The sequence below is a fragment of the Clarias gariepinus genome, chromosome 4, assembly GCF_024256425.1.
Source record: "Clarias gariepinus isolate MV-2021 ecotype Netherlands chromosome 4, CGAR_prim_01v2, whole genome shotgun sequence".
Classification (NCBI taxonomy): domain Eukaryota; kingdom Metazoa; phylum Chordata; class Actinopteri; order Siluriformes; family Clariidae; genus Clarias; species Clarias gariepinus.
In genome coordinates, this window is record NC_071103.1 from 24,327,696 (window position 1) to 24,339,704 (window position 12,009).

Genomic DNA, 12,009 nt, shown 5'->3' on the forward strand with positions numbered 1-12,009 from the left:
CACACACAGCAGGCAATTTTGAAACGCCAATTAGCCAGATCTGCAGGTTTATAGAACGTGGGAGGAAACCCACCAAGCACCGGGAGAAGATGCAAACTCTATGCACAGCTTGAGCCTGGCCGGGAATTAAACCCGGACCCTGGAGGTGCAAGGCAATAGTGCAAACCACTACACCACCATGCCGCCTCATTTTAAACTATTTATAGTTATTAACCTACAACTGAACAGACCTGAGCACTTTATGAAAAGTAGCACTATGAAAAGGTTCCACTGGACATTTTGAAATGAATTTCCTTTTTTAAACTTGTCAGTGTGAAAATCTGACTACAATACCAAGTCTATATATCAAAATATTTAAAACATTCCTGTAAGGCATTGCAGTGAAATAGCCATGATGATGTCTTATGGAAAAAACCCAAACATGAGATGATGTAAGCGGTTGTAAATCACTTGTGGTTTTAGGAGATGGAAACACATGGTAGACATAGTTGACCATAACAATGGCAGTATAGCTGTCTTCTACAGGCCACTGTCTATATCTGTGTTCCGAGACAGGCAGCTGGTGTGGTAATGCAGAACAGCTAGATGGGCAGTTAACTTAAAGTCATGCTTAATGCCTTTGATGGGGATTTATATAGTTATACAAAATTATATATACAAAATTATACAGTACATGTTGTATATTTCATGTGTATGTGGTACACATACACATGAAATATGTCTATGTGTGTAATTGTACATTGTATGTGTGTATGTGTACATTGTTACATGTTAATATGTATATGTGTGTATGTGTACATTGGTACACTTGGCCTAGTTATACCTAATTTATTCATTTATATTGTTGCTTTTATATTTCCAAAACAGCCTTCTGAGTGTGACTGTTCACTGTCTAGGGTTATGTGATTAGATCATACATTAGCCAAATTGTTAAAATCATTCAGAAAGATTTCAGGAGATTCCAGAAAGGATTTTACAGACTTTTATAGATTTTCTAGCTTATTTGTGCTCTTTTGATTTGCAAACCAGCATTGTAGCTTGTAAAAAAAAGGCTAAAAACATAAAGGTGTGATCAAAGAGTCTTGTTAAATAAAAAAAGGCATGTCTCATCTGTTCAGTCCATGTCACTAGTCAAACATGTTAAAGTAAAACACCATGAAACAAAACAAAACCATTTCATCTTACATTATTAATACCATAAGAGACTAATGACTATGCATTAAACGACAACTGTTGTCTTCATTTAATAGTGTTGGTTCCCATGAGGAATTTTATGTAATGTGTCCTTTGCACTGAAAGAAAATCCTTGTATCTCCCTTTAACCATTATTCAGAAAAAATTCAAACTGAGACATATTGCTCCCCTTCATTCCATTTAATTTCACAAAGCTCTCTCACCTTTTTCCAATGTACACTATTCACATAAAGCTGCACCCAGTAGGTACAATTCTCATCACATTAAATAACTAAACATTAAAAACAATCCTAGCCAAAGCACTTCTCTTTTTAACTCATGATAAGAAATACAGCCATGCCAAGTCGTGTGTGTGTGTGTGTGTGTGTGTGTGTGTGTGTGTGTGTGTGTGTGTGTGTGTGTGTGTGTGTGTTTGTGTGCTTGCTCTGGTGATCATGGCGACGCATGGAGTGGTCTGCCCTAAGGTGCGTAGTCAGACTGTTGAGAGGGCTTTTTGATAAATAGTGACAGAATGCACCTTGGGGATGGTGAGCGTTTGTTTAGTTAAGCTTGACAGCAGAGTGGCTTCTTGTAATCACACCCTTTTGCATAGGGCAGGTTCTATGCATGATGATGCTCTGGACTATCTAAACAGCAGTCAGTGATTGAGTTGGCAAGGGTCTAGTCAGGCTGTGCTTCATCACACAATACCCTCGGGCAGGGAGCTGGGAGTCAGGCAGACGTCCGACATCTCCTCTGTTCAACAGCGCTGATGCTCACAGCACCTCTGGAAGAGAAAGAAAGAAATAGCAGTGTGGTTAGAGGAGAAACTATATTGGAATAAAAATAGCAATGGAAAATCCTGTGGAAATATAATTTAAACATACCACAACCTATTGGGCGTGCTCTTTTCATTTCAAAAGGTAAAACTAAATATATGGACTTTTCCATTTTAACATTTTCTTAAAAGAAATATTAATTTATAGCAAAAAGTAGGATGATTTTTATGCCAAAGCTCTTGCTATAAATTAATATCAACCAACTCAGATTTAACAAGAACACATAAAAACTGACACACCACATATAAATGCTGACTGCAAATGTAGAGCTGGTGTGACCTCTACATGTTTGTGTTGGCAATAATTTATGTTCTATGCCTGTCTGCAGGGTAGCAGGTGGAGCTGGGTTCTGCAGGTTGACATAGTGATGGCTGTCACTATTGCTGACCATGCCAGTGAGGGGGGGGGTATGGGTTAAATAAGAGCCAGGCTCCTGTTTCCAGGCTTGAGTACAAGAAAGGAAAACCTGGGCCCCTTCAACGCCCCTCCGGGAATCCAGCACATGGCAGCTCTTGCAGTGAACGCCTGTAAGGCATTTCACCCCATCGCTCAGTGCTAGGGAACCGAGTGGTAAACCCATACACATCGACCTGCTATGTTTGTACAAGGCAGGCAAAAGAAATGGGTCAGAGCAAAAAGATAACCCTGCAAAAAAATGTAGTGCAAAGATAGTACAGACACGAACATTTTTTGTTTCTCTGTCAGAAGTTTCCTAGATGAAATGGCCTGAAAGCAGTTTCCACTCGTAATAAACCATCACATGAGTTAATTATAAACTAAAATCTCTAAGCCAGGTGCTTAAAACAAAGATTGTGTATCCATGCTCGAGCTCACCTGCTACATGCTGAGGCTTCATCGTGCCTGCTTTTTTCAGAAAGCTGTTCCCACCATCAAAAGCCATAATCGGCTCATTAGGAGTGTCAGACTCCGACTTCTCCCGCCCACTGCCGTTAGCACTACTGTGATTGGACAGCTGAATGACCTCTTCAAAATGAGATGCTTCACCACCTGATAGTCCGTTCTCATGTTTAGGAGCCTGGATACCATTGATAACAGGAGTTGAAGAACTAAAAAAACACAACACAAGTTTTTTAATACGTTTAATACGAGTTGTACAGGTAGAAAGCTTTCAGTGAACCAGAACTTTCTTCTCCAGCATTTTTAGCGTTTTAAAGCTCATGAATTAGTGTGTCAGGTAATCACAGGTTTCTGTTAATGCCATCATTCTAATACATTATTACTTAAATAGTAACAGATGGTTCAAAGTGTGTAAGTGCCACATCATCTAAAAGTAATAATAAACAGACTTTAAAGGTTTTATTTAACAAAGACAAATGGATAACAGTTTTTGAAAGGATATATTTGTTTTAACATTTCTAGAAGAAGTCTATGTTCTCCACACTTTGTAACAAATCAGAATGTATGCTGCCAAACACAGCACTTCAGGGTATTTATAAAACATATAAACAGATATTAAAGTGTTGACGGAAAGTTTTCAGACATTTTCAAGTTTTCCCACATTGGTTATGTTTCACACTCAGCCAAAAATAAATTCAAACAACACCCAGCACCCCCTGTCCGTTTGCTTTGTCGTTGTGTACCCACAATACTCCACAACGACAAAGCAAACAGGTGTTTGGTATGTTTCGCTAAATTAAAAGGTAAAAAAAAAAAAAGGAATCCTGAAATATCCCAGTTACATTCAGAACCATCACTCAGTACTTGGTTAAAGTAACCTTTGGCAGCAATGACAGCCTCACAGCTGCTTGTGAATGATGCTAAAAGCTTGAAACAACTTTCAAAGTTTCTTCCATTCTTCTTGGCAGAATCATTCAAGCATTTTCATGTCTCTCCAGAGATACTCTATTGCGTTCAGGTCCAGACTTTGGCTGGGCCACTCCACATCTGTGTTTTCTTGCCAGTATTCTTCATGTTGTGGTCTTGTTGAACTGTAAATCGTCACCCCAGCCTGTTTGTCCGCTGAACCATGTAGGCCTAATTGGTGGAGTTCACAGTGACGGTTATCCTTCTGCAAGGTTTTCCCATCTGCACTAGGGAACTCATTTATAGTGACCCCTAAGTTGTTGGTTACCTCTATGACCAAGGCCTCTTTATCCCAATTGCTTGGTTTGGCCATGCGGACAGATCTGGGAAGACCGTTGGTTGTTACAACTCTCTTCCATTTAAGAATAATGGAGGCTACCATGCTCTTAAACACTTTTCCAGATCTATGTCATGACATAATTCTGTCCCATTGGGCTACAGATAATTACTGTGAGACTTTAGACAGGTGTGTGCCTTTCCTTATTATGTCCAGTAAATTTAGTTAGGCACAGGTAGACTCTAGTAGAAGCATCTCAAGGACCACTGATAGGAGTAAGATACACCAGAGCTCAATTGCAAGTGTCATAACAAAAAGTCTGAAAACTTATGTTAAGGGGATATAATCTGTATTTAATTTGTTATTGTGGAGTATTGTATGGAGAATGATGATCTTAAAATCTCCTTTTTTTGCGTGTAAAACTTAAAATGCGGAAAACTTGAAAAGGTCTGAAAAGTTTCCATCAGCACTGGAAATAAGGAATCCTACCCTCAAAACATAAAAAAGCCACAAGTGCCTAATTAGAGAGAGAGAGAGAGAGATAAAGACGACGGCCTATAAAATAAAATTAGATTTTAATCTATTTTTCTGTACAGTAGTTTTACTTTATAAATTACCTGGATATCACTTTACACAAAACCACTCCATGACAATTTTATGGTTTATGAGTCAATTTCTTGTTTCATTAAAAGATTCAACCAAAACATGTATGCTGATTCACCTTTCATTCCTTCCACTTTGTGATTGGCTATCTTGTTTTAGCTCTGTGCTTGGAAGGTAGTCTTCAGAAGCTGCATGAGAAAATACCATAAAATTACTCTTCAAAAAATGAACTGTGATACTGTGCCAGTTCGCTATAAGCATTTCCACCATCTGGATTCTTTTATGATATCCTGTGTTTGCTGTAGGTTCAGACTGATGACAGATAATAGTATACACCCGTAATTAAGTATAACCATTCTTTTTGTCTACTATAAACACACAGATGCAGGCCAAAACCCAGACACTGTTGCTTGATTGGGGACATTTGCTCTGGATTAGGGCAGCACTCATGGGCAGTGTTTACATATACACAAGACCAACTGCAAAGAGCCCGATAAGCATTGGGTAGTGTCACGCTCTGCACACATTAATAAATGAGTGACCCTAAATTCACGATATACAGTAGACAGTGCTGAAAGGCTGAAATGATTGCGTGTAGGCCACTGCAGGTTATTTTCCAAAGGCAAGTATATTGATTAAGAAAAACTGTTTTTTTCCTGGCAGGCTCACCAGTAATATTAGCTAAACGTGCCCATACACAACCACACGCAGTAGCCATTTCATAAGAAAGCAGCTTAAACAAGTAAACCATGACCACACACAATGTATACAGTACACCCAGCCCAAATGCTATACCACAACCTCAGTGTTATAGCAACTCATCCCCCAAATACAGCACAGTAGCTTAAGAAGACGCAAAAACATAAATACATGTTCAAATTAACTGGCAGACATCATCATATAGTTACATAAACATTCTTCCTACAACAATCTGGATTATATATTTCTGTTCATTTTTTTTACCCAAGTTGATTAGGATATGACTTCACCCTGGTTTATGCTACACGTTTATGACATGCCACCACTGGCATCACACCTGTACCAGGTAATAGGTTCCACACCTGCTGAAATGCCAGGCTCCATATTTGCCCTGGCCTCTCTTTATAGAAGAAGCATTGAAATTTCTGCTTTATTCTAACAATGCAAGTTGGAGAAATCTCTCAAGTGAGCGTAACAGGAGTGCATACGTTGAGTGTCCACCAATGGGACTCCCAATTCACACAAGAGAGGGACAGAGCAAAAATGTGGACCATCTGGAGACCATGAGGACTGGTTTCAAACAAAAGGAGCACACAAATAAACATTTGGAAGTAACTACTACATGTGGGGGTTTCAGGTCAAATTGGGACTTTTGATGCCGATTAACAGAACACAGTTATGAGAGTAAAAACGACATTTATTTCTCTATATAATGCCCTGCTACACTAGTGGACTTATCCCAGCGTTTCACTAGTGCTTGGATACCATCAGGGTAGAAAGTTTTCTCAGCATGCAGCAGCCATGATCGGACCACCTGCTTCACAAGAAATTTCATCACAATTCCCCTCATGAAATAGTTTTCCCCATGCTATAAGATGCAATTTAACAAATCACACCAATAACCCCCTTAAAAATAGAACAAGAAGAAGGTAATAAACATGTGGTGCAGATTGTTTTATAATTGATTGCAATGATAAGCCTAGAAAATTTAAACTGTGTACATAATCATATTGACTTCAGATCAACTCCAGATACAGCATCCATGACAATAGTGGATGTGTTAAACGGAGGTCTGTTTGATTTAGGAAACATACGCCACATGGTCAGTTCCCACACAATAGCAACTCTTGTTCACAGTAATTCCATGTTGTGTAATAAGCACAAAAACATGACTAGTCTGCCAAAGAACAGAAAACTGTACTGGAAGGGGAAAAACATGACACAAAAAAAACCAGACACTTTTTAATTGTCCTGGAAAGGAAAACTACAGTATAAAAAAATGCTATTAAATTTTAGTTAAGAAAATGTTTCCCTAACTTACCTTTATTGCTCTCTGATTCAGGTTTTAAACTTCCACCGTTAACTTGGGGAGGAGGAGAAGACTTAATGTCCCTCTGTACGGTGGCAGAAACAGATGAGGAAAGTGAATCACATTTTGAGATTTGACTCGAAAACAACTCCATGTAGAGAAACACATTTAAAAGGGTACCTTCTCTGGGGTGTCTGTTTTGCGTGTTCTTTTCATGATTTCCTCCAGACGCTGATGAGGAAACACATTCAAATAAAATCATTAAAAACTGTAATTATATGTTATGTTACGGTTACTAAGGCAGCTTGAAATATGTTGATTTATACTAAGTAGAATCCTAAATGAAAATAATATACACTCACTCATTACCTATACCTTTTTATCCTGTATTTAGGGTCACAGAGCCTGGAGCTCACACGCTATGGGCGATTTGGGAACGCCAATTGGCCTGATCTGCATGTCTTTGGACTGTGGGAGGAAACCGGAGTACCAGGAGAAAACACACCAAGCACGGGGAGAACATGCAAACTTCATGCACATAGAGAAGGGAATCGAGCCTGGCCGGGAATCGAACCCGGTCCCTGGAGGTGCAAGGCGACAGTGCTAACCACTACACCACCATGCCGCCCAATTGAAAACGTTATTTATTATAAAATTAACAATAATAGTTATCTTCTATACAAAATTACTTTGCCGAGCTCATACAAAGACATGAACAGATCTAATCAAAGGAACTGTACTAAGAAATGTATTCCCAGCGAGGGTTAACAGCACTAGAGCCTGTGTGGAGAAGCGATGTGTCATTAGTAAACACTCATGTGTAACGGGATATGGACTGGATTCAAAGTGCTGGTTGTACCCTGTAATAAAGCAAACTATTTTTACAAAGGCACATTAGTGCTATTTGGTGAGTCATTATTGGATAAATGGGTCATGAGGCAAAATCACGTATTTAAACATGTGTTTATGGTCAAAACCATCTTTGAAATGAGTTGACTTCGTTCTACCTTCTTCCTCTGCAGTCTCTCCAGCTCCTCCTTCTGGAAGTGTTTCTCTCTCTCCAGCCGCTGCCTCTCAGCCTCTTCCCGAGCCTTGGCTTCGGCCTCCTCTTTCTGCAAAAGGAACAGATGTGACTGTCGGAACAGATGTTGAGCTACTGCTGAATTACCCTAAAACATATAGATTACTTCAAGAATACTCACTGTACATATATGTCTGCATGTTACCTAAAGTGCCTTGTGTAGTTATCATTGATTTAATGATTTATTTATTTATTTTAACCGCATTGGACACGAGATGGTGCCAGTGTAAAAAAAATACTGCCACATCTGAGACAATGCGACACAGCTCCACTTAGAGAATAGAATGACTGAGTCAGGGTTTTCCCGTGTGTGTGTGTGTGTGTGTGGTCTTCATGCTATTAAAACCTAGCTTAGACAGAATGTTTTTTCCTGTGTTATTCTAGTTCAGTGGGTTAGAGAGAGAAAAAGAAAGGGAAAAAAAAATATATATATATATATATATATATATATATATATATATATATATATATATAATATTCAGAAAATCATTTACCGGTTGCACCCACTGTGGAGTGACAAAGCAAAAAACAATCACTCGTTTTAATTTATTTTTTTATGTGCACACCATAAAGCCTAGTGGTTAAGGCATTGGGCCGCATTTCGGAAGGTCCCAGGTTCAAATCCCACAACCACCAAGTTGTTCCTGTTGGGCCCTTAAACAAGGCCCTTAACCCTCAACTGCTCATAGGCATAATGAGATAAAATTGTACGTCGCTCTGGATTAGGGCATCTGCCAAAATGGCAAAATGTAAACAAAAATGTATTATCCCATATATATTATTTTAATATGGTGCTTTAAACCATCCAGGCTCTGGGACAATGTGTAACATCGTGATCCTTAACCATTTTTTGAGCAGAAACAGATCTCAAAACTTGGAGGCTTCAGCTTTTTGACTCTCAGAGATTATTCTAACCTGTCTCTGGAGACGTTCATTCTCTTCTTGTGCAGCTCTGGCTTTTTCCTGAGCCTCTTTCTCCTGCTGCAGACGCTCAGCTTCCTCTCTCAGCCTCTGCTGCTCTGCCATGAGCCGTGCCTCCTCCTCCTTATGCCTTTTCTCCTCTGCCTCCTGTGCCATCCGCTCCTCCCTATACAGTACATGCACCTGATCATCATTATTATAGTACTAGGGTCATAATTGACATATGAATCTCTTTAAACCTAAAATATCCTTTTCTCTTTAGAAAATTGAAGGTGTAAACAAACAGACATTTATCTCATGTAACCTACACATTATTTATTTACATTTATTATAATAGGAAATAACTAGGGACACACAATTTCCAACTCAGCTGAGGAGTCTAAAATAACTGGGCAGTCATCAGCAGGTGTGCCAGGCCTGATTGGCATTGCTATTCCTGACGAAGGTCTTCCCAGTTTATAAACACCATCACACAGCACTAACCAGCTTGCTATGTTATACTCCACATGCAATTATATTATATAACTATAAATTCAATCTTATTCAGTTGCTTCACAGAGCATATGTGTGCAGGCCTCTCAGTTGCACTGGAAGTGCTTCTGGATTAAATGCCAAGCCATCAAAAGCCTGGCTTTCTTCCCCTATGTCATTTGCTACCTACTAATTTTGCACAACCGTAATCTGTGAAGCTGACCTCTCCCTCTCTTCCTGCTCCCTCCGTTCCTGCTCTTCTCTCTCTCTTTGTTCTCGGGCCTGTCGTCTCTTCTCAGCCAGAATGCGGGCGGCTTCCTCTGGATCAGTTGTTCCAGCAATGGGCTTGGCAGGGGAGGGGGCTGGAGAAGCCGCTGGAATGCTGATATTGGGCTGGGACTGGTCAGGAACAGAGGAGGGACAGATCGCTGAGGTTGGTCTATCTGTACGAGGGGGCGTGTCAGGCGTGGTCAGCACAGCAACTGACGGGATGGGAGATGAGGCTTAATAACAGAGAAAACAAGAAGAGGGAGGAAGGGAGGGAGGGAATGTAAGAAAACGGAGGCAATAGCCATTACTCAGTGAAGGTACAAACAACCAAATTTGAAATACTTACTTTTCTGCCTTGATCACATTTATGCGTAATGACTCAGTAATGCCAACTAATTTAAGTGGACTCTCAAAAAGCGCATTCATTCTCTTAATGAGCAACACTGTAATCTGTTCTTTAGGTAAACTACTAGAGGGTCTAAGCATTTGTGTATGCCAAGCTCATTTTAATACACCATTCCTACCTTTCCTAAAATTAAAACAAATGAAAAACAGATGCTGGGAAAACTAAACACACTCACAACATCTACATGAAACACTAAACAAAAGTGCCCTATTAAACCCTGGTGTAATTGTAAGACTTACTTTGGCGCTCTCTGGCATGGTCTGCAACAACGGGTGTTTTGGCGCGCGCCTCGACACGGATTGGCGTCCGTGCCCTTCTAGGTCTGGATTTTGGGGTGTTGGGACTGACAATGGCTGGTGGGGGTCTGGGCGAAGAAGTCCGATGCTTCATCAGTGTAGGACTGGACAAATGACAAATGAAGACACGGTAACAAATGACAAATGAAGACACCAACATGTCAACACACCAAAATAACAGAGTCAATCTAAATAAGAAATAAGGTAATTAATAACCAGGGTTACCTGGGCTCACATCTGGCTGGCATTGATGGTAATGACTGTCTCTTCTTCAGCACCTTCTCTTTGGTGATGGCGCTTTTTTCCTTCTCGTTCTCCCGCTCCTTGTCCTTTTTCTCTTTCTTATTCTTATCAATCTGTTATAAAAAATAAAGATCAGAAATTTAAAAGAAGAAAACTTATTATTAAAAAAATATAAACATTGCATTAAAAACAAGCTGTGGATTCGGTTTTGAAGCATACAGGTGCGGAGTCCCGTTTGCGTGGGCGCTGGGTGATGTCAGGGGTGCTGGTTGTGACCCTCCATCCTTCAGAGCATCGATGAGGCCGGTGAGAGCACACTGCGAGTGGACTGGCTGAGGCTGAACGAGGACACAGTGGTGACCCTGTGGGGTAAAAGTTCAACATTTACACAGACATGTAATTAAATGATGTAATCTCTCTCTTTCTGTCTTTCTGTTACACATACACAATTATAGTTACGACAGGCTATATTTTGTTTAAATAGCAAAGCAGCTCTTCAATCACATCTACAGTATTCCTGTTCTCGTTACAGAACTACATACATTATGAACCCATGCGCATCACTGTAAAACCGTGCCGGCAACCTGTTTGTGTTATTTTGTACGAGCTGGAAAACCATTTCTGCCTATAATGACCATGAAATTTCTCTGTGTATCAATGTGGAAAGTTTAAATGAGCCTCAAACAGATGGACACTAACTATTGGTGTCTCCACTGTTACCATGCTATTCTTCTTTCTTGCTCTTTTTCATAAAATGAATCCATATTTCCTCATTAAGTATTCTCATTTAAATATTTAGCTTTGCATAGAAAATGAAAATTGTCACTCAACACTACACACCTTAAAGTCCAAGTAATGTTAAAATATGTAATTTTCTGATCTATTATTAACATCAGTTCAAAGTTTACACTTTTTTCGCAACGTGTAAAAATATCAGTTCATTACTCACGGGAATCTTTGCTCTGCACGCTGACAGCACTGCGACTTCGTGCCAGGAAGGATAGGGTGGGTGTCATTAGGCGGTCTACAATGCTGCTCTCCCAAGGACTTAACTCTATTCTACGGGCTGCAGAAATATTAACACACACATTCATCAGTTTTTATTTCCATACCTTATGCACTATCAGGCAAAAGATTGGGCACAACTTGCAATTCCATGGTCTTCCCTGAGATCTGCATCCAAAAAGATGTCTGCGAGTTATACTCTGTAAAGCCTTCATAACTTTTCTAATCTGAGTTGCTGTTAATTGGTGATTTTTGAGGTTGGGTAACTCTAAATCAACTTCTCCTCTGCAGCAGATGTAAGTTTCGGTCTTGCCTCCCTGCGAAGGTCCTCATTAGAGCCAGTGTTAACATGGTGCTTGATGCTTTTTGTAAGTTCTTGCAAGAACTATTCCAGGACAGCTCTCCCTTGTGTCTTAAAATAACAACTGACTGTTGTTGTTGTTGTTGTTACTTAATTACCCATGATTGTGTGTTATTTCAGTTTTGAAAATCTAAGATCCCACTTGTGTCCCAATTTTTGACTGGTACTGTATTCGTAAAAATGGCTAAATCAAATCACTATTTGTTATGACTACAATTTTCTCTTAAATCT

General features: G+C 39.7%; 1 protein-coding gene across 4 annotated transcripts in view; it reads right to left on the reverse strand.

The window, feature by feature from the left end:
- Positions 1-1,149: 1,149 nt before the first annotated feature.
- map7d1a (MAP7 domain containing 1a) overlaps positions 1,150-12,009 on the reverse strand; it is a 46,326-nt gene continuing 35,466 nt past the window's right edge. For 2 of the 4 annotated variants that reach the window (XM_053495040.1, XM_053495039.1), the window contains 12 exons: positions 11,362-11,478; positions 10,632-10,774; positions 10,395-10,525; positions 10,113-10,273; positions 9,421-9,700; positions 8,721-8,892; positions 7,732-7,836; positions 6,905-6,955; positions 6,737-6,809; positions 4,835-4,904; positions 2,847-3,079; positions 1,152-1,960 (listed from right to left, as the gene is read on the reverse strand). In XM_053495040.1, the coding sequence (XP_053351015.1) occupies positions 1,950-1,960; positions 2,847-3,079; positions 4,835-4,904; positions 6,737-6,809; positions 6,905-6,955; positions 7,732-7,836; positions 8,721-8,892; positions 9,421-9,700; positions 10,113-10,273; positions 10,395-10,525; positions 10,632-10,774; positions 11,362-11,478 (1,547 nt within the window). In that variant the 3' untranslated portion in view covers positions 1,152-1,949. Of the gene's footprint in view, positions 1,961-2,846; positions 3,080-4,834; positions 4,905-6,736; positions 6,810-6,904; positions 6,956-7,731; positions 7,837-8,720; positions 8,893-9,420; positions 9,701-10,112; positions 10,274-10,394; positions 10,526-10,631; positions 10,775-11,361; positions 11,479-12,009 lie in introns of all 4 variants that reach the window. The other 2 variants (XM_053495037.1, XM_053495038.1) reach the window with 2 other exon arrangements.